Source organism: Bombus vancouverensis, chromosome 12 (assembly GCF_051014615.1).
Source record: "Bombus vancouverensis nearcticus chromosome 12, iyBomVanc1_principal, whole genome shotgun sequence".
Taxonomy (NCBI): Eukaryota; Metazoa; Arthropoda; class Insecta; order Hymenoptera; family Apidae; genus Bombus; species Bombus vancouverensis.
Genome location: NC_134922.1, coordinates 12,198,671 through 12,222,059, shown reverse-complemented (window position 1 = coordinate 12,222,059; position 23,389 = coordinate 12,198,671). Strand labels below are relative to the sequence as shown.

General features: G+C 45.3%; 1 protein-coding gene across 1 annotated transcript; it reads left to right on the top strand.

The window, feature by feature from the left end:
* The first annotated feature begins 1,906 nt into the window (after positions 1-1,906).
* Positions 1,907-23,192, top strand: Actbeta (inhibin subunit beta). The gene is made up of 5 exons (XM_033331051.2): positions 1,907-4,225; positions 20,162-20,382; positions 20,946-21,180; positions 21,606-21,783; positions 22,753-23,192. The coding sequence occupies exons 1-5, from the start codon at positions 3,358-3,360 to the stop codon at positions 22,991-22,993; spliced, it is 1,743 nt and encodes a 580-aa protein (XP_033186942.1). The 5' UTR covers positions 1,907-3,357; the 3' UTR covers positions 22,994-23,192.
* Positions 23,193-23,389: the final 197 nt, after the last annotated feature.

Below are 23,389 nucleotides of genomic sequence, written 5' to 3'. Positions count from 1 at the left end.
AGAGGTAACGAGATGGAAACGCAAAGAAATAAAAAGCAGAAGAAAATGTCTCGGTTGTTGCGAGAAAATGTTACAAGGTGTCGTAAAGCCGAAGCAGAAAATCTACAGCCCCCTGTTTTCTGCCTATTGCAATATCAGCTTCTCTTTTCGATTTTCCTTTTGTTCAAGGTTGTCAGCGTTGATGCCATCCGGAGGAAGGGCGTCGAATCGCAAGGTTATGAGACCTATATAGAGTACAAAAGAGGAGCGAGGGAATGAGAAAATTCAAGAAAATGGGAATCCAGAAAAGAAAAAAGAGAAGAAAGATAGGGCGAGCAGTCGTTCGTACGTCGGATCGATCGGAATTAATAAAGGAAAATAAAAAGGACATGGAAGGGGAAAGAAGAAGATGAAATAAGTGGTTGTTCGAAGCGACACAGAATTTCAGACGCGGGGCGTCAGAAGATTTTGCTCGTAAGTTTGCATATTCTCGAATATCTTTCTCGATACTTACGGGACGAAAGAGATTGGAAATAATGACGGTAGGACGGGGCGGAGAGTAAGAGATGAATTTCGGGGACGATGACGGTGGAAGAAGGGGAAAGAAGGGAAGGATCGTATAGGAAAATCGTAGAGAAAGTAAGAGAGGAGAATAGAAGCCTTGGGTCATAATACGAGTCCGGCGCCTCTCGCAGCATCACCACGTGGCATGAGGCCAACTACCGTCTTCTGATCAATATGCTTACAGCTACCTTGCTTCTCTCTCTATCCCTTCTTTCTATCTTTTCTGCTGCTTTTCTACACCGACTGTCGAGAACCGCAAAAGTTACAGACGCCATCGACACGACACGGCTATTACAATCGTGTTTTCGTACATCCAACAAATTTGCCACTGTTCAACCGTTTATACCCGTCCCCTTTGGCTTCTCGTCGGTTGAAGAATCACGAGTTGTCCGAAATCGAACGATCGCCAGTTCAACGAATCGAACGCAAAGGCCAGCTTTTCCACGATAGAGACATATTAGTAGGACGACGCTCGTTTGTTCGTGCGAATTTATAGCAAATTATATTTTCGAATAGCCAGGGTGGAGCGAGAGAGAAACGGAACGGAAGCGTCGCGGTACCACGCGTGAACCACGTGGTGCCTGTTCCCAGCCCACTTTGTCTTCCCTCCCCCATCTCTCTCTCTCTCTCTCTCTCTCTGCTTCTTTCTTACCCTACGTCTCCAGTCGCATACCTATCTATATGTTTCTCGTTGTTACTTCGTTAGCCATTTTTTAAGGAAACGAAAAACACGCGTAACCTGTAACTCTAACGAGACGGGATACGCACGGTATTTGTCTTTCCTGCTCTTCCCTCTAGAAACGCTCGAGTTTTAGGCGGTACCGTTGCACGTACGTATAATCAGGCTGGAAGAAAGAAAGGAAAAATAGATAAATGCTTGGACGTCGAGTCCAATATACAGTAAATGGTAGGTAGAAGAAAAGTAGAGGAACGGCTGCAAGCATAACGTATACGAGGGATCAGCTACGTAAAGTTATCGGGGAGTTTAGCCGATTGTTGCAGTATCTATATCGTGGTGGGTGGGTGGATAGTGTTTCACTGGTCAGTGGTGGTATTGGTGGCGGCGGTCGCGACGGTCGCGACGGTCGCTACGACGCTGCTGGTGGTGGTGGTGGTGGTGGTGGTGCTACTGCTGCTGCTGCTGCTGGTGCTGCTGCTGCTGGTGGTGTTGGTGGTGCTGCTGCTGGTGCTGCTGCTGCTGCTGCTGCTAGCGGTGATGGTAAGGCGGTGGTGGTATCGGTATTGGTAGTGGTGGTGGATGCCCCTCAGTGTCCGGCGCGCCTCCGACAAGCGTGCCTCGGTCGTTATAGGGATCCTTTGGCGTTTCGTCGTTATCGTGGATGATACCGGCGAGCAAAGCAAAAGAGAGGAAAGAAAGGGAACGAGAAGTAAGAGAATACGAGAAAAGTAAAGGCCGATCGCTGTAGTTTGTCGATTAGTTAAATAGAATTTTCGTTGATTCTCGCTAAAACGCGACCACCTTGTCTCGAATTTTCAATCTGATCGCATAGATCGAAAAGGATGTGCGCGAGGAATTTGACAATTCCAAAAGGACATGTCTGGAGCACGCTTCGGTCAGAATCGCAGCCGATTTTCCACGGACAATAAAGAGACATTAGGCGAGTGAAAGAGAGGAGAAGACAACGCGTAGATCGCAAGGGACTCGATCCGGAGAACCGTTCGTCGATCATCGAAAGGCTTTCTACTTAGAAATCGGCTCAAATGCCGCTCGTTGTACGTGCTGTCGTTTCAAGCCTTTAAATGGTGCATCATTCCGAGGACCTTAGCCGTAGTGAAACATTAGGTACGCATAGAAAGTGTCCGAGAAAGTCTAGAAGACCTTAGTGGGCGATTTTGAAGATCGACCTCCCGTTAGAAGAATATACGATCGTACGGTCGTATCGAGGGATTCGGGTCAACGATTTCGTGTCCCATGTAAAAATCAGTCGAGTAGTCGAATAGTCGAAGTCGGTCGTTGGAGAATCGGAAGAAAGGGAAGAAGCGAAAAATTAAGATAAGGTTGTTGTAACACGCTAGTGAAGATACAGAATAACTACACGTGCAAAAGAGTAGAAAGAAGATCCAGAAGAGGCTAGAGGAAAGGTCACGAGGTAGAAGAAGAGGAAGAAGAAAAAGAAGAAGAAGAAGAAGAAGAAGAAGAAGAGGGAAGGAGAAAAAAGGAAAAAGAGGAAAAGCAAGGGGACGAAAATAAAAAAGAAAGATATTTAATTAGAGGCGCGTACCCGTGGACGTGCAATCGGTGGAAACGAAAGCGCGAATGGCCGAAAACGCGAGCAGGGTGTACCCGGTTACGGCGGTCCATCTTGCGGGTGAGATCGATCCTGAAACAGCGGCACCGGGTAGTTGGTAATGGGGGGTTTAGGCGAGAATGCCTTTTCCCTGTCGCCGTCGTCGTCGTCGTCGTCGTCATCGCCATCGTCGTCGTCACCGTCCCACTCGAATTTTACCTTCTCAACAGGTTCCTGTCGTGGTCGTCACGCCCTCTTATCTCTGTATCGTTGCTCGGAAACGAGGATTACTCCTCCTTGTACGGACACTGAGCATCCCGTTTATTCGGATCGTAATAGTAACAGTATCGCGATCGGTTCGGCGATCGGCACCGTTTCTCATCCGAGTCGTGCTACCGATAGGATTAGAAGCGAACGTGACCGAATCGGTGGTGGTGATCGCCGATCGAGAAAGTCGAAGGATACCTTGCTCGAACCGGAAGCGGATCGAGAAGGAGAGAGAAGGAGGATCAGAGAGAGAAGGAGGAGGTGGTGGTGGGGGTGGAGGAGGTGACTCGCCGCCGAAATGCACCAGGTGTCGTACAGATCAGGACTCAATTCGAATGCAGGTCGAAACGAGAGGTTCTGGAAGAAGATCGAGTGCCGGGATCGGCGTTGCCGTGCTCATCACGGGCAGCATGCTGCCGCTGGCAAAGCCGCTCCTACCGCCACAACGTACGATCCATCGATCGCTTCGAGTCGATCGTGCCGAGATCAACGATCTCACCTACCCCCCTCTCGCATTTTATTCAGATACAGAGGATCCTTGCCACCTTCGAACGTCTTTCTTATAGGGTTGGCGCTCTGGTGTTTAACGTTCTCGCCCGTACAACCGCGACAGAATCATCATCAAACATGTCCAGGTTGTCCGCATCAGCAGCACCAACAACACCACCAACAACACAGAGAACATCAACAGGAACAAGACCAACAACAACATATACACGAGACGCACTATAGGGGCGGTGGTTCCGAAAGGAAGGACACCGTAACGCCTACTCCGGACGACCTAAGGTTGGAGGCTATCAAACACCAGATACTCACTAAACTTGGCCTTAGGGCACGACCGGATGTGAACAGAACTTTGGCCACCGTACCGAGGCACTTGGCTCTCGAAACTCTATACAGAGCCGAGGCTCAGTCCTCTCGTTATCCATCTTCCGATAGATCGAGGAACGATCGCGAGAACGTGTACTCCGCAGAGTTCCTTTACGGTGCCGACGAATACTCCTATAGGAATCTCGATCAACGAGTCGACAGCTCTGCGAAAGACAACAACGCGAGGATCGCTTCTTCCTATCGAGGCTATGGCGAACACGAGGGCCAAGAACCGGAAGAGGAGATGGACGATTTCTACGCGAGAACCTCCGAGATCATCACGTTTGCCGAACCTGGTAAGTTTCCACCCTTCCACGAGTTTCGTCCTTCTTCGCTCGATCCTTCGTCTTCTTATTGTCAGACATTCGTCCGTCGTCCGTCGTCCGTCGTCCGTTGTTCGTCGTCCGTTCGTCGCACAAGCTCTTGAAACGCGCACGTCTTCTCCAAGCTTACGAACCACGCAGTTTTCCAAACGATAGTTGTCTTTCCTAATTTTCTGAATTACTTCGATCCAGTTAGATTTACGATATCACGCTGCGCTATTAGTATCGATTACGCTGTTCTAACGCCACACATCGATAAGAGCCAACAAATCGCTACTTGCAATTAGTTCACGCGCCCTGAATCTGTATGAACAGTTTTATTCTCTTTGCTAGAGACGATATCGATTCGACGATCATCGGCCGATGACGAAACGGAAATCGTTGAACGGATAGAAAGGCGTGGTTGGTACATAAAAATCGCTCGAAACTCTTGCGTTTGCCGGCCGATAAACGGCTAAAAATGGTCCCATTGAATATCAAGGTTTGTCGCTAAAACGAATAATCGATCGTTCGGATATTTTTGCGATCTTTGCCAAATGTACAATTGCGCAAAACGTCTCGTAGCTCGGTACGCATGCAGCTACTTACAATTTTATTCCAACTTTGTGCACACAATCGCAACAGTCGTGTTTCGTTACGGCGTGGATACAGTTTTAACGTGGTTTATATAACACGCATAATTAATCGCCATGCAAATGACCTAATAAATACAATGGCGTAGAAATACTTTTTGCAGCCGCTGTAAAAGCGTTGTGCGGTAAGTATTCGAGCATTTTCGCGAGCCGCTGTATTACCGTCGACGATTCAGTTTCCGTTCGATCGGACTTTTCGCGAACCACCACGTTGCAAATGGAATACGTGGTTCGTTCGGAGTCCACTTGGTCGATTGGCCTGTTGCCTGAATCGCGAGCAGATGAATCGCCAAAGAACAACAGGATTGCTGGGAATAATAGAAAAGAGAGAAAGAGAGTGTGAGCGGAGGGTGGGTTTAGGCGAAGAAAAGGAGAGGAAAAGAGGTACATATACGCAGAAAATGTCACGAACGACACCTTGATTCGCATGCATGCGTGGCCACACGGCTGAAGCCACGTGGCTCGTAGATATGGGTGTCGCGCCACGACAGTCTATAGTTCGTTCTGTAGTTCAGTAACTCTAAGTTTAACAATAAGGGTAATAGAGCTAGCCGGAGCTACAAGAAACACGTTGGCCAGCATTTACGACCGTGTCATTCCTATCGTATTCGTCGTGGTTAAATTAACGAATTCTTTCGCCGTATACAGTGGCACACGAATACGTGTCATAGGAAACTTTTGCATATACGTGTGTTTGTATAAAACATTTGACAATTTCATTGGCCCTGTGTAACGAGACACGGTTGTCGTCGTCGTATTGGTCAAATTTGAAGCTGGTCTGAGAACGTACGTAAAAGTTACGAGACGTTCGCTGCAAACACGTATTTAGTAGAAAATTGGTAAGACATCGCTGGCTTCTATGTACGTTTACAGATTTCCTTCGAACTTCTCCGATATAATCGCGATAGTCTCGTTATACTGCTAACGAAGTTACAAGATGTTTCGTACGACGCAGACGCTATATATTGGTAAAAAGTTTCCACAGGATCTTCGATACTCTGTTACGCTGCTCTGCCTAGTAGCAGCTTCTTATTTTTCGAGATACGTTCGAGCGAACTTACGTTACACGGATAGTTAGAAGGAGTAACGATAAAGATGACAAAAGGAAAACGAGGAAAAACTTTAGCTTCCTCCACTTTCGAAATTCGTACAATTCAGTCAAACAGGGTAGAAATGTAATGCGAAAGATTTATAAGACGATTCAAATGTCGTTCAATTCGTATTTAATATCAGGTATCACTAGTATTTACTAGTATAAACTAGCAGTTACAGACCTATAAGAATGCCATCTCGTAAAGAAAAAGTTGGTACACGTTTCAGAGTCAATGATTCGCTGATTTAAGGGGAACGAGCGATCGGGTTGGATCCTCCGAGACCACGTTACGACAGACGATCGTATTGAGATCGGCATTCGGTTGTCGCAAGCGCGTGTCAACCTTAAGAGATCCTTTCTGTTTGCCGAAACGAGAGCAAGATGGAAGTAAAAATGTTGGAGGATCGTAGCAGGATTAATTCGTCGTGGCGACAAACAGCGATAAGCATAAAACGAACGACTCTGGTATTCCAAGACGATCGTTCGGTTTGGTTGTTAGAGTACGGGGTGTTGGTGAATATTTCGCACGCGCGCAAATTCGTGGTCGTCGCCCTGGCGGCGCACATCGGTTGCTCGATAAGCGTGTTACAATACGACATGCGTAATACTTTAACGTTAATATTGCCGTCACTATACATAGCCGGTGAACACGTCATTCTTTTTGAAGAAACTAAAGAAACTATAAAGCACCATCGCCTCTTTCGTATCGATCTCTTCAGCAACGAGGGAGGGGGAGGGGCGCGGAGTAACTTTTCCTCCACATTTTTCCTTTTTGAGCCGCGTAACACGCCGAAATTCCTATAGTCCGTGGTATCACCTGACTCGGTGTACGAACATCGTTTACTAGCCAGATTTTCTTCAGACAAATCTCGTTCGCACACAGATAAGTGGAGCGACTTAGATACCGGACAAATACGACCGGATGCTGGAGATCGAAGAACAGGAAACGACGAAACTCGGTCTCGATGAGGCGAAGCTTCGTGGAACGCGAAACGTGGAACGCAGGAAAAAAAATCACGTGCAAATTTCTTCCTCGTTCGTTACGAAAATAATCGAAATCGTTGGAAATAAATCGATCCGATCGAATCTTAACGCGTTGACTCGCTAGATTTTTTTAGAGACGATTGAAACAAGATACTTTTTTTAGTGGACTAAACAATTGCCGATAACTAGCGACAGAGCGGGCAATTATGGTACAATATTTTGTGGAAATTGAACGTTATGGCGTAACGTTTGGGAAAGTATCGCGATCGCCAGCGCAAAAGATATAAAATACCAGTGGCGAAGAATGCGTTGGAGAAATTCGTCGAGGTGAAGAGGAACAGTTTATGGAGAGAATAGATATGAGAAAACGTTTGAACAATGTGAAGAATCTCAAGGACTCGAACAATTTCAAGAATTTCCAGGTTTACGAGTAAACGGGAGAACTTTGCGCTTAATCTGCTACGTGGCAACCGGTTTACGTTTAAACGTTTATCTAACCAAAGAACCGAGCTTCGAATTTTACTTTATCAGATACACCGAGTTAAATTAAAAATCGCGCGTGTATCGAGTGGTTGCTCGGGAAAAGTAGCTACGTAGATAGCAACCGATGATTAATTTACTGATAACTCAAGGACGATGCTCTTTAAATAACACGGCTTACTTGTCATTTCCAAGTGAACCAAAGTATCTTCTTACTTTTCTTCCTTCAACTAAAAATATTTAGTCGTTATTTCGTGACAGCATGGTATAATATTAATACCATTCAGAAGATAAGAAACGCGACAAGCTTCGCGTATCTGGATATATAAACAACTGGTTGTTTGCTTGTAATTACTAAGTAAAATCTTAAAATGCTTTCCTTTATTCTTGCTGCATGCGCATCTCCCATTCTTCCTCGATTATTCCAACGTATATAGTCTGGTCATTACTTATCGAACGATATAACTGGCAGTAATTTTCGAAAGAAAAGCGTCGTTCTTGACAGGGAATTGCACTGTCGTGCCTAAACGCAGTCGTCGGTTGCTCTGCTTAATTAATAATTAGTTACACTCGAATATACGTGTGTATACTCGTGCTAACGTAGACGGGAGCCAAATTTCCGACTGTTCCTTCTCCGATGATTCTTCCCTTTTCCTCCTCGTTGAATCTTTTCTTGGGATCGTATTCGTTCCGTGGAAAGTTTTCTATGTCGAGCAACTTTCTGATTATTTGAACCTCTCGGCACAAGAACACGGTCTAATTGATTTTCTGTCTAAACCGTCTGCCTTTACGTACAGATGCGAAACATAGATTTTTTTCAATCGCACAAGGCCTATACAACTGTGAAAATAATTTCTATTTATGTACGATCGTTTAACTATCCATTTAGCTACGAAAATAATTCCTATTTATGTACGATCGTTCGAATTCGTTCGATCGATCCGATTACTCTGTTTTCATCGCTTAAAATGTTCTCCGTTAACATCGAAATCCGTGTTTCTTTCTTCCTGTCCTTGTTTTTTTAATGTTCGTTAGCGTATCCTTTACGTGTACGTTGGTGCAAACGAGTCGGAGTATTTCGTTTTCTAACACTTTTATAGTTGTTCAGAAGCCGTAAGAATTTATTTCTTTGACATCGATCGACAGTTTTCCATACGGTACACGTATTACGCGAATATTAATACCAATACCGAATAAAGTAAAATTTATTAGAACTTTTCGATCGATGTAAGTAGATGCGCCAATAGCGTTACAGCTACAGACGACGATATATTTGTTTAAAAATCAATTATTAACTTGCATTATAGTAGTTGCGACACTTGGTGCATTTTAACAAGTTACGTATCGCATGCGAATGGTACCGCCTTTGCCAAGCTTCTACAATTTATCACTTGTTACTAGACTGCGGATATTTATGCAAGTTCATACCTTTACGACAACAACTAAACGAGCGAAATCTGCGCAGCGATTTGCTTCACCCGCTATATGTTACGACTAACGTTTTACTTTGAATATCTCGCGTATCTTTCGACGTTATTCGCATTCTTGCATATTTTTTTGTTTACAAACGCATAAAAGTCCGCAATCTACTTATTGTTCATATAGAAAAATGCTACGGGTGCCTTAAAACAATTACAAAAGGCAAGACACCCTTGCTGTAACCGAGAGATCGATTTACGAGTCGGAAACTTTTCTATCCCGATATAAAATCCTCCTCAGCGATTCTAGTGCTTTTTCTCGCTTTCCATTTTCAATTTACTAACGTTATTAATTAATAAATTATCGTACAATTGGAGATTGCTAGCAAGCCTCCGATTACTATCCAACCCGCTCGATTATCCGAATTGTCTCGTCCTCCGACCCGCTCGGATAAACCAATTTCCGCCGAATTTTCCTACAAACGTTAGAAAATACGTCAAGGTTCGATCGTCGAATGCGTGAGTCGATTCAAGTTACTAGGATTTTCCACATCGTAGAATCGACTGTATCAGGACGCCAGCCTCGATGACGATAATCAAGTAATTTTATTTGCGGACCGATCGAAAAATTTCGAACAAATTCTTTCGCGAATCGCGCTTATGGCGCCCGTACATTATTTTGAAAATACTCGTTCTGTCTGACTATTAATTGCTTGTAAGGTTCGTCGAGTTGCAATTGCGCTCGGATGCAATTTCCTTTCGGTATTCGTGAAATCGTGTGTTTTCAGATTCTTGGTAAAATGTTTGCGCGACAAGAGCAAGGAAGTAGAGAGAGGAGAAATGAAAAAATGTGGAGGAGCGTTCACAGTAGCAGATACGGTAGGTACGCGATGCGTACCGCCATAATATGAAAGAAATGGTCACGACGAGCGCGATATCCGTTCCGCCGTTTCTTCAAACGTTCGTCATCGCCGAAAAAGATCTTATCGTCGTAGATTTCCACTATAGGAGCGGGAGTTGGCATAATACGCGTTCGACGTTTGTTCTCTTTTAAAAGGACTTGGCGACGAGTCTGTTGAACGCGATTCTCTGTGAAAGCTCGGCCGGTCGCAGCCAGTAACTCGTGACACTAGTTCGCAACTTGTAACTCGTAACTCGTCGTAATTCGTTGTACGTACGAATCGTGACGAACGAAACGGAAATCCTTTTGCTTTTCACCTTTCCCTTCCCATTCTTTCGATGTAATACCAACGGAGATGTTAAAATTATTTTCTCTCGTCGCTTCTCGCAAACGGCGATGCTTCGGAACATTCAAATTGAAATTATAACAGGCTTTTGGACGGTAGATTCGCGTTTTTTTTTTTTTTTTTTTTTATAGAAAATAACGAGTCGCGTGGATCAATAATACTTTTCCTACTTTCGTAAAATATAAGCTGCCAATAGCTGGATCGACCATCGAGCCGATACCATCCTTTTAGTTTCGTAATCAATAAAATTACAATTTCATCCCCCGACGTGATACATTTCCAAGATTTGGAAAATATAATGAATTTTTTTACAATAATAAGCTGAGAACGCTGTCCTATGGAAAATAGCAGTGGACCAACTTGCACCATTACGATCCTCAACCCTCCATATAGGGGTAAAAGCATTTTCGCTCGGCTCTTCCCATTTTGTCGCTAGAAAATAAAATATTCGCCGCTCGTGGCAACGAGATCCAGCCTCTGGACGAGGCTCAAGCAGTATATTAGATCGGGAAATTACAATGCGTTTCACCGATACGCAATTTCACACGGGACGATACCGGCGACGGTTCAAAACGAATTATACACCATGCAAACTTAAAAACATTCGAGAATTGGGTAGATCTCGTTGGAATTTTATTGAATATACCGCGTTGTAAACTCGTGTATCAAATATTTTCAAAACATCCAACTGTCTTACCGAAGCGAAGCAAAGTCGAGCGAGCGTTCCCTTCGCCACGATGATTTCAACTGTCGATTGGGCATTTCCAAAGAGAAAGCAATTTTAAAATCTACCCAAAACGTAGCTTCTTTGCTAATAGTTTACGTTCGTTGCATAGATCGCGCAACGATTACCTTCCTTATCGAATCGCCGATCGTTTGCCAGCAATGTTCGTCTAAGGTTATACCGTTGTATCTCTTTAATCGTCTGGTAGAAAGAAGAGAAAAAGCACGACAGAAAATTGTATCTGAGAAAGTGGTGCAGCGAAGTGGCGAGTTCGTTCAACCTGAGGGCAAATGCATGGACAAATTCTTCGAATAGGACACGCATAGGTTAAAAGGCACTGCGTTGCACGGGGTTCGTGCGAAAGGAGGAACAGGGAGATTTCTTCCTGGTTGCCTCCTTTTTCTTGTACGAGAAGAAAATGAGGATGAAAAGAAGAAGGAGGTAGGAAAGAGGCAGGAAAGAGGTAGGAAGGAGGTGGTGGATGCTAGTGGCGGTCGGGCGACGTTGGTGCGGGATACGGGTAGAAACGTCGGAGCAGGGAGGCTGACGGGATGTTCAAAGTGGGATGGTACGGTTCGACATGCGTTGGAGTGGGACAGGGTCGAACTCATGGACGAACGAGCCGACGGATAGGACGGCTGGCGCCTGTAGTCAGATCGATGCACGTGGCTCCAGCTGGGCGCCGCTCTTCGTACATCTCCTACTACACCCCCTTTATTCCCTCTTGACTCTCCTCATCCTACCGCACTACACTCTCCGCTCTAGGATAGAAATCAAGGGTGTGCTTCTCCGTCTTCTATCCCGTTGCTCGCGTTGCTCGTGCTGTTTCTACCGTTGCTTCCTCCGCTTTCCTCCGACTTTATATCCCAACCTTATCTTTCCTCCCCCGTCTTCTCTCCATTCGTTTCGTATTTATACTTAACGTTTCTTCTTCGCTCTTTTCTTTTTCATTTAATCGATTCTCGATTACGATCTCTGGCCTTTCCCATCGTTTTCTCTTCGACGGAATACGAAGATCGGTTAAAAGTCATCGAGCTTTCCACTTTATCTCGTGGCGATGCCCATGGGCGAACGATCGACGCGCTTTTCATTCGAATTCGCGTTTCTCGTTCCGCGAGATGGAAACATCGTTGCTCACCTTCTTGGTGCGCCGTATAATTTCGCTCACATTCGTCGATACAAAGAACGGATCGAACGGGACAGTCGAAGACTCAAAGATCGAAAGAATCTCGGCTGCGATACCGTGAAACGAGCGCGGAATTCCCTTTTCCAAAACGCGTAGACGCGACGAGAATCCTTAATCATGCCCCTTAACAAAAGGGTACGAGTCGTCTAATTGTTCGCCGGACTTGGGATACTTTGCCTTGGGAAACGCCCCGTTTTCATCCCTCCACTACCACCCTACCCCGTGCGCCACCCTCTACCCTTCTCCCGTCTCTCTCCTCCTCCTGCCTCCTTCTCCTTCAACCCCCTACCTCACAGCCCCTCTCTTCTCGTCTCGCCAACCCCTTGCCGCAATCGAATGCGTTTCATATTTTCCGCAGAGTCAATCGATCAACTTTACGACTTAAAGCGACTGGCTTTCCATTTTTGGAAATTAAACGTACAGGGCATAGAGGCGCATCCAAAGCGAGAGTCGCGATACGCGAATGCGATGTACGAATCAGAGCTGCGTGGAATTCGATCCGATCGATCGACATTCCGTGATTTTATCGATCGCGGGGACACGTCCAAGACTTTGACATTTTTCGAGGAGCAAACGTTGGAAACGCGTGGCATGCACAGCGCACGTGTCGTACGAAACGTTTAGAAATTTCGCTACTTTCTCTCGCGAGACACGGCCACGTTATACCGATAAAGTTTGAAAGAAAACTGAAAACGCGTATATAGAAGCTACACGATACTGTGTCCAAGTCGAAAATATTTAAACAGTCAATTATCCGTTATATTTTAACGAACGTTGCAAATTTCAAAAAATTTCGTACGATACGAATAACGCGTTACGTAAATGGTTTCCACGGTGTGCGGCCAGACACTTCGAAGATTCGGAATTTGGAGAACGAGTTGTATACTCGAAGAACAGAACGCTGTTTAAGAATGCAATTTATCGAATGTAATTTATGACGTGAATTCACGACGGCGATGATAACATCACCGCGACAACGGATTACCTCGCGATGCGGATGGTAGTGAAACACGCGACAAGTATGATATAGACACGTTTTCCAGGAACATAACCTTCTGGACTGTTATCGTACAAACGAGCCAGTCCATTTCCTCTACACCGTGAATCAACCGTTTGTTTGTAACATCGACCGACATGCCTAAACCTCGTTCAGATTAGTCAAATCACCTAAATTCGAGCAACTTGCGGTCACTTTACCAACGTGAATCTCTCATTTGCAGCGTTTTATTTTTGCCATTAGCGCGTACATTTTACTATCGTATTACGTATTACACAGCCTTAGACCGAAATAGGAAACGACGTTCGTTTTCTATAGATTAAAAAATCTAATCGATATCTGAATTATAAGAATGGAAGCTAAGTATTTATGCCGGCCGCTAAATTCTATACACGCAGCTATATCGTGTACATACTTTCGATTGGTAGATGCAAAAATGCACGGCACGCGCGTAATATGCAAAAGTTTCGAAACTATCCAGAGCGTAGCTATCGTATTTAACGCGCGGAACAAACGTTTGATTACGTTACGTTTCTTTAGCCATTTTAGAAGCTTTCGCACACCGTGCCGATCCTCTGTATTTTCGCCCCTTACGAATTTCTCCCATTTCCAGGTTTTTACACAATTTTTACGTTCGAACGCCGTGTTCGATCAAACTCGGTTACGCGTCTGGCTTACAGGAAGTTCGACGTTCGGAGTCGTTCTCACCGATGGAACCTGTCGGTGAAAGAAAAACGCGGTGGACTCGAAACTCCGATGACGTTAAACGACATTCGCGCCGGTGACGGTGGAACATCGATCAGAAAAAAGCCGCAACGCTCGAAGCAAGATGAATCGGTAGCCGGTAGTCGTCACCTGCGAGCACGTGATTCGAATCGCGAGTCGCGAGGGTAGGTAGCGCGAACGAAGGAGCGAGCGAACGACCACGTGGCGACGATAGATCTGGATCAGGGTTACCAACCAGCTATATCTGACCCTCTTATTTGACCGACCGTATTACGGTCAATCGCCTCGGCCCTATATAAGATACGCGATATACCATGAGGTTGTGGACGCGATATTATTGAGCAACGCATCGGTATCGTGTCGTTCCGTAATTAGATTCGCACCGAGGTCGACGGTGTTGGACTCTCGACCGTGGACGACAGAGAACGTGGTAGCGACGAAGTTACGTTGCATGCGATGTCGTTTCTCACAGTACCGCCGCGATTCCCATCATCCGTGAGTAGCGTCGTGTCTCGTCCTGTCGCCCGGTCTCGCTCTGTCCCACCCAGTCGTCTAATAAATTTCAACACTTCGTTTTTACACACGCAACGTAATAACCTTTTAACGTTACAATCATCGATCGGTCGACTTTTTCGTTTTGTCCTACCTCTACATCCTCGTTTCTATGTATTGGGTTGGCAACTAAGCGATTGCGGATTTTGTCATTAGGTGACATTGACAAAATCCGCAATCGCTTAGTTGCCAGCCTAACGTTTCCTCGGATTTTCTTATTTCGTTTTCTTTCGCGATTCCCGTGTTTCTCTGTCCTTGCGTCGCTTTTCTGCTAGGCCGTTGTTACGGATGCGTGTTTCCACGCATTATCTTCGGATAGATGGGACGTTCCTATATCGCCTTCTTATTTCCACAAACCTGTCCCAAGTTTTACGCGTTCGTATTTTTATCGTTCTTTCGTAAGAAAAATTTTATTTGAATTACGTCGTGTAAATGGGGAAGAAACGCTTCTCGTTTGTTCAAGGTTCGGAGAAGCGATCGAGACTCCCGTTGACGCGGATACACGACCCTGCGTGCAAATAAAACTCGTAACATTACGATTTATTTCTTCGATTCTTCTTCGTCTATTTTCCAATGAAAATTCATGCGGTGAATTCGAATATTACGTCGATTGTCTCAGACTACGCCCCGCACTCTGACAGACTCATTCAGTCAGCAGTCCCCTAAATTTTCCTTGACTCGTTCAAAGTACCACGATACGCAGTTTTCTTTCGTCCTCTCTATTTCTTCTTTATTTACCCATCCACGTTTCCAGCCACGTTTATTAACATTTTGCCGATAAAAGAAATTCTTTCGATTCCCTCCTGCCCCATACACTTTCATCGTAGTTTTATCAACGCAGCTCGTATTCCTGTCCTTTCTTTTTTCCCCTGTTCCCATCTAATCCCAATGTTCGTAAGAAACCGCTCGCATTTTTATTTCTCTTACGTTAGTTTACATCGATTTAGCGATTCGACGCACCCCTACGATCCAACTACCTTTGCTCCTTATCTCTGGAAGAGTTCTAGCGAATATTCTTCTCGGAGAAGAACACTGACGTATCGAATCAACGGTTATCGGTTCATCTGGAAGAAATTCCCCTTGTTTCGACGACGAAGAGAAAACTATTTCGATGTTTCATCGGGTTGCTTTTAGCGATTGTTCGATGAAATCTCGTTACGTTTCTTCTAACATTCTTTATATCCCTCTGCTACCAGTGTACAATTTTTGTAGTTGATTTTTCATGTATTTCGATGAAATAATCCAGAAAGCCAAACGAGGCAATGGGCAGTACGTCGAAGTGGGTAAATTGGAATCGAATTAACAACTTTGTTACCCTGTTTTTGGATCGATACTGTCAAAATCATATATTTGTCTCATTTTTTCCACCCCCTTTTGCTCGTCTTGCTTTCTCTCTCTCTCTCTCTCTCTCTCTCTCTCTCTCTCTGTTCTCTTTCTTGCTACAAAGTTAACTCCTACTCTTTGCCTCTATGTCTCCTCCCGTCTTCCCTTTTCTTCGCCTCTACTCAGTGTTCATTCGTAGCGATTTTCCTCTGCGTTACTATGCTGCGCGACGTCTTAAATGGACGACTTGGCGACGAAGAGACCCCTCTTTCCTTTAGTGACATGCTCCCACACCAAATTTACGGGCACATCCTCCCTTGATCGCGCTAACCTCGTTTACGAGCAGTCGCACAGCAGCGAAAGAAAAAGAACGAGACTCGGGGAGGAAACCGCGGAATCAAAAGATATTATTCCGTCATCTTCTTGCATAAGGTGCTCCCGATGCTGCGAACGATCTTTCACGATTTATCGTTTCATCAGCCACGGACACGCGTAAATTTTTTACCGTGAAATCTTAAATCTGAAAAACGACAAGGTTCTTACAATTAGCTTCACGTACGTATGTACGGGGGGTGATTCTACGCGAAAAAAGAAGTCGAAAATATAGAATAAAAATTTCTTTTTTAATTTTTTTTTTTAATTTTTCCATCGAGACAACGATCTACATTGAGATCCGCTATAACGAGACGCGATAAAGTGCACGCGTACCGAGCCAAAATTCAATGTCGATTTTCTCGAAAACGAAGCCTCGAACGAAAAATTTTTATTCCATATTTTCGACTTCTTTTTTCGCCTAGAATCACCTCCTTTGCGCTTGTACTACTAGTTACCAACTACCCTGTATATATTTTTCGTGATTTTAAGATCTTTGTGAACATAGCGAAAGGAATGGGTTAAGACGATCGCATCTTCAATTTCTGCTCGATACATTTCAATTTTTTTCAGCAAAATGTTTATACGTAGAACTACGCACATCGCAGGGAAATTACGCCTAATTAGATGACAAAGTTACTTGGCGATTCAAATTTTCTTAGAACCAGCGTTCATCCGATAGCGAGTCAAGACGTAGACATCGTTCTTTGTAATACGGCATAGTCCTATAACGTGTTTCGCCCAGTAAATATTATAACCGTAGCTACTTTGGACATTTCGTATATTCTCGCATATTACGTACAAACTTTGTATCTTTACACACTCCGATTTTCTAGGTTTCGATACGTAACTCGAGTCTCGGTATATCGATGGATCAATATATCGTACGTACTTTTGTATCCATCTTGGAATCTTTTTATCTCTGATTTTGTACAGAGAGTCGAAAGCATTCGTCGTTATTACAGTTTAGAACGTGCGTATCGTGTTCATGCGATACCACCCAAGCGCTCTCGATCCAGCGAATGGCATCCTTAAATCTTGTCTACTCCGACGATCCACAAATCGTCCCGTGTCTACGCAAAGTAACGATTTCTTTACTCGGACCAATGGAAGTTTCCAGCGTTTAGAATTTTCTTAAACGTTCCGCTCGATCGATCGAGTAAAATCATTATAATTTGATATATTCGCATTTCTCTAATGAAAACGTACATTACGAAATACAAGCAAGCGCGCGGATATTTGCGACCGGCGATGCATATTCGCGCACGCCTAATCGTAATTCCGCTATTTCCCGATTTTTCCAACTTTTTTGCAACGCTGCGATCGAAAGATGGATACGAGTTTTCGATAACGAGGCATCGGTTTCCAGGCAAATATCAATTCGGCGTTGCACCATCGACCGAGCGATATTCGTACGCAGGGTTGCCCATACGAAAAAGATGCGAGTTATCAAAGCGAGAAAATGGGAATGGAGATTCAGTGGTGTGTCGCATTGCGGCGCAGCGGCAAAAGTACCCGATGCACCGACCTCGAAAAGTGCGACACACGATGCACTCGAAACTCGAGCGAGGCCGGACGAAAGTCGTACAACGCCTCTCTCGATTCGTCAGTTCGCGCGCGCTTAACCGCCGTTACAAACGACGACGAATTCGTTACCCTCCACGTCGACGAAAAACGAAAGGTGACGGCTCGCCAACTGCCTACACGAATTAATACGTTCGATTCGATTAATCGGCAAACGACCACTTCGCTATGAATTTGTATCAAGCGATGAAACGCAAATACACGGAAATGCTACTTGTGGTTGGACATCAGAGAGAATCGAGAAGAAAACAAAGTATTCCCAATTCTATAATTACGAAGCAAGAATAAATACCTTGTTTCTCGTCGTGTTAACCGCGGCAAATAAGAATAGTATGTTCTTAGATGGCTTTGTATTATAGTTATGAGACGCGGTTGCATAAGAGGGTTATCTATTCTATTGCGTAAAGTTGCAGACTGAATCTTAAGATATGGAAACTTAGCTGTCTCAGACAACGTCTACCTTAACCCCTGGTTAATCTAATCGTAGTAACGTTAGACAATGATTTCACGGTTTACGAACCGATCCCTAGAACACGCTCGTTCCACCGGAGAATAAAGGAAAATTATTTTCACCCTTATCGCGGATCGTGTCATCCACTTAGCAAAGGAGGGGAACGAGAAGGAGCGAAAAGGAGGCCAAGATATCCTACGATATATACATACGGGACATGTAGCATCTATTTCGTCGTCTTGTTCTACGAAATCGCGATCGTAGATACGAGAACGCGTGTACGCGTTCCGTTGAGATACTAAATTACTTCTGGTCGTTTATCTCCCATTGTCAGCGACGAATATCCTTTCTTTCCTTCTCTTCTACCAAAGATGCGAGTGTAGGATTGAAAATCGGTTCTAATCCTTAACGAAATAACGACAGGAACGTCAGTTTGCAGTAGAAATCGCGGTGTCGACGAAGAATTGACGCCGCCGTGCCGTCTCATCGAAATAAGAGGACGCTCGGCAAACGACAATTGCTGGAAACCTTGTGGCGAGTCTGGCGATCCACGAGCCAAAATCTCACTGGTCGTGGCACATGACGGACGATATTGATCGCGTAATAAAGATTTCCGTTTCGTTTGCTTCGAACGAACGCGATCTATCCATTAACGATAGCATCGGATGCCGGTAGCGAAAGAGACGCGCGATTTCGAACGATTTTCTAATAAAAAAACAAATACTCGATTAACTGTTAAACGGCGGACAATTATATCGCTCAATACGTACAACTAAAGACAGCGAACGAACGATCGAACGGTTCGACTTTTTCTCCCGCGTTCGCTCCTCGACTACGAAAATTTCCCTTTTCCCTGCGTCTTGAAATTTCCCACGCGTCCATGAAACTCCAGGATCCAGCAACGATCTAACTTGCAATACGAATACGAATATTCTACCTCTACGTGTGCGTGACTGTACGCTTCTATATCTGTTGGTCCATACTTGAAGGGTTAAACGAGTAGAGCCAAAAGATCGGTAGGTTGAATATCTTCGTGGTTGGCGTCACGACGCTCTAGACTCTAGACCATAGACGTCGGGGGTAACGTTGAGGGTGTGGACGTCGTTGGCTCTAGTAGGGGAGTCTCCGATTGTGTCTATGTCGGTATCGGTGTCTACGTTGTTGTCGTGTCGTGGTGTTGGTCTGAGCGTCGGTGTCGGTGTCGGTGTCGGTGTCGGTGCCGGTGTCGGTGTCGGCGGTGTCGGTGTCGGTGTCGGCGGTGTCAGTGTCGGCGGTGCCTACAGGCTGGCTGCACAAGGGTAGGAAAGAAAAGGAAATAACGGGACAGTGAGCGGAGAGAGGAGGGTAAGGAACGAAATGAAAGGGGTGAAGTGGCGAAAGAGAGAAGAAGCGCGGGTTGCGGGGAATGGAAGGCGGAAGACAGACGGGTGGCAGACACCCCATGCTTATCCTCGTCCCTCCAACGGCACTCGGTCCGTGACTCACTAAACCGTTAAGGGATAAAGCCGCGCTGCTTTCACAGTATGCGCACACACCGACACCGATATTTGCAGATCCGCGTGTGTTAACCTGCGCCCGTGTCTACGCGTGCACTGCTCGATAGCTTCGATGTATCTCTCGTTACGCTTGTACACGAACAACCTTCTCTCGCCTCTTATATTTCATCGCACTCTCCTATGTATATGCGAATCCCTGTGTCTCCCGCCAACACACTGCTCCTGGCACACGAGCTTCGAACCGCCGAGTGCATTACACTTTCTCTCTCCTTATCCCTGCATCTCGTGTTCTTTTTCTCTATATGTATACATACATATGCATACATGTTATATATGTCCGTTTTGGTTCTTGCTATTAGACGGTTTTTGTAGTATAACGAGCGGTTATATACGAGCGAGATTACGCTCGAACGACAAAGCGATTCGCCTCTGAAAGAAAAATTCGTCTTGCTTGTAATCCTCGTTACGTCTGTCGGATTTCGTCGCGAGTCCTTCTTAGTCGACTACCGATATTCTCTCGTTTCAATATCACACCATCGCGTCGCGTTGTTGGAATGAAAAATTCAAATAGACGTAAAAATTGGCGTGATCTTTTATCCTGCTCGATGCCTCTTTTTAACGAAACGAATGCTTCTTGTTCTCAGGACGTACGTTGAACGGACAGCCGTTATTGGAATTTCCAATGTCCAGTGGAGAACCCGCGTTGGAGCCACTGAGGATCAAAAGAGCAACCCTTTGGACCAGAGTGGAATTCAGGCACGCCCACCATTATCAACATCATCGTCAGGGTCAAACGAACCAAAGAAATATTACTCTCTGGGTATTTAGAGTACGCTGCGGCAACACGACGCACTTGCGTGGAAAGGTAATCTCGACCGGTCGATTATTTAGATTCGCTTGGATGTTCTTATCGCATATATGTAACGCGTCGAGTAATTAACTTTCGTAATTTCCCCTTTATAATCGCGTGTTTCTCGCTACTGAATATTCCGAATGCGCACGCTTATACAGAAAGCCTTTCAGAAAGCTTTTTTCCTTACTTGTCTCGACGAGTGCCACATGTTCCCGAAGACGGGGCGTAAATTTTCCAAATAACCCGATCAAGTTCGTAGACACGCGCGAATTACGCGTCGGTTGCTCTTCGTCGCATCTAGGATCTTCGTGCGATAATTATACGTACGATAGCGACAAGAAAAAGGACGCTCGACCACTTTCGTTCGACTTATATAAATGTAATCGCGTTAAAACGTACTGCGATCTTAAGTCGTCTTAGCAATCGTTCGTCCAATATTAGCGACTACGGTTGACGGGTTTCAGCCGATCGGGAAGCTTCGAGTAATGCCGAGTAGGGTGAAAAATAAAATAATTCGCGGTCGTTCTCCTTCCCTGGCGAAAAACGGATAAATGGATATACACGTGGTTTCGTAGGAGCTAGGTCAATACTTGGAGATGGTCACGTCGCTGGGAGTAAACGTTGGACAACTGGGTTGGCTCAAATTCGACGTCACCAAGGTTGTGAACAGTTGGTACACGACGAGTCGGGATACCGCCAGAGATAAATTAACGTTGCTCGTCGACTGTACCGGATGTGGCTCGCACGTCTACGTATCCACCTTTGACGGACATTCCCCGCACGTGATCGAGTCATCTTTAAACGCAAAAGGTATCCAACTATCCTGACTTTTTCTTTTCCCGAGAAATTTGTTTGAACGCGTAGAAATATCGTCGACGCTGTGATCGATCGATCATCGATATTCGTTTCGTAAGATTTGAAAACACCGCGAAATTATGGAACACGTTCGAACGTGTACAAGTTACAGGTTACTAGCGACACTTTTAGCAGAAAATGTACAGTGTCTTAAACACACGTGCGATTAAACGTATCGATATTAAACATAGGTTCCGCTCGATATCACGGCTAACATAACGAATAATTAATTGTTCGCTTGCGAGAAATACCTTGTAATTCGAATACGTGTATTTTTATTTTTATATTCGTTTCAAATTTGTCTATCGCAAACGTGATAATCGTGTCTCGTGGCGGTATTAGCGAATAATCACAATGTCACGAAAAACCACGTTTCGCAGGTACTCAAGATCCGGATAGGCCTTTCCTAGTCGTCCGCACGGATCCCGCGGCTGTGAAACGGGTTAGAAGGCGAGCGATCGAGTGCAGCGGTGCTATAAAGGGTCAATGCTGCAAGCAAAGGTTCTACGTAAATTTTTCTCAGCTCGGCTGGGACGACTGGATAATCGCTCCTCAAGGGTAAGGACGATAACGAAATCGTATCGTAAGAATCTGAAGCGCGATCCTCTTGCGACGTAAGGTGAGCTGAAGTTATTCGAGTCGTCGACTTAAAATGCGATCTTCGACTTTGCGACATCGATAGAGCGGTCGAAATCGTCGTAGGCTGCGAAGCGGACTTTTACGCGCTTATTTAACAGCGCGATAATACGCAGAGTGTACGTGATATGCAAAAATACGGACGATATCTGTTTGTCAAATCAGGTTGAGAAAAGTACGAGTTTGCGTAAAAAGGCGCCGTCTAGTTGCGACCGATGATGCAGTGCTGTGTATAGTTTCACACAGTCGAAGGAACAAACGAGGTGTTGCATTATTGACACAACGTTGTCGGGGTGGATGGTTGTTTTGCCGATCGGATTGTTATCGAGTTAGCGTACGCAGACACGAGTGGAGCGGGGTATACGCGTTGTACGATGGCACGAGACGATACAGCCGTCGATCAGTAACTGCAAGTCATTCGTAGGGTATCCCGTGAAATCAGAGTGTCGCTTACAAGTGCAACGGCCCTAAACCCTTAACTTACCGGCAATTATTGCAAACAGAATTGTCTGCAGCTTAACGAAGTTTGCCGTTCTGCGGGAACACGCACGCACGAGAAACAGAAATTCGATATCTGCTTCAAATTTTCCCCAATTAAATACAATTTCTATTTTACCGTGTAATACAATTCTATCTTACCGTAAATATAAATATCCTTGAACTCCGTACATCGACGAAAACTCTGCTAGATTAACCCTTCGCGTAAATATTCGTCAACCCTAACTTGCTTCGACCAAGCTGGTAACAATGCCGATCGCAGACAGAGAATTTCTCTAGTTGCACGAACTGACGGACGTTCGTCCAAGTTGGTATCGTCGCTTTGAAAAACTTGCTTGTGAAAATTATGGAAACTACGTGGAGTAACGTAAACGGGTTGTTCGATCTGCGTAGGTACTACGCGAATTACTGCAGGGGAGACTGCGCGGCCGGACACAGAACACCGGACACCTTCCTCAATTACTACACCCACGTGATCGAGGAATACCGAAAGATGGATCGACTGGCTGGCATGCAGCCCTGCTGCGCTCCCCTCAAGTTCTCGCCGATGTCGTTGATCTACTACGGTCCTGACTCCAACATCATCAAGAGAGATCTACCAAAGATGGTAGTGGACGAATGCGGCTGCCCTTAAACGTTCGTCTTCTACTCCGTACATAGCTCCTTCTATGCTCTCCCTTCGCGCTCCCTTTACGCTCCCTTTACGCTCCCTTTACAATCCCTCCGTGTATGCTGTTCGTACGCAGCCTGTACGCGGACTCGAAGTCGATTCGAAGAGGCTAGTGCGTCCACTGAAACGGCCTTTTCGAGATTTACAGCGAGGTACGGTATACATATTTATACGCGTCGGATCTTCGTCCGGCGTTCCTTCGATATTGTCAAATTTCATAACGCTTTGCCCGCAGAATTCGTGGCTGTTGATCGCGACGAGGCCGTTTAGTAGGTCGTGGTCGTCACCAGCGCGTTACTTCGATTTTCCATTCGCTCTGTATATACGTAGTTCGTGGCGGAATGTAACGAAGTTGTTCGT

Excerpts from the sequence above, each read along its gene's own strand:
- Actbeta (XM_033331051.2), top strand. The coding sequence starts at position 3,358 with ATGCACCAGGTGTCGTACAGATCAGGACTCAATTCGAATGCAGGTCGA. Across the intron at positions 4,226-20,161 it reads CATCACGTTTGCCGAACCTG|GACGTACGTTGAACGGACAG; the intron begins GTAAGTTTCCAC and ends TCTTGTTCTCAG. Across the intron at positions 21,784-22,752 it reads TGGATAATCGCTCCTCAAGG|GTACTACGCGAATTACTGCA; the intron begins GTAAGGACGATA and ends CGATCTGCGTAG.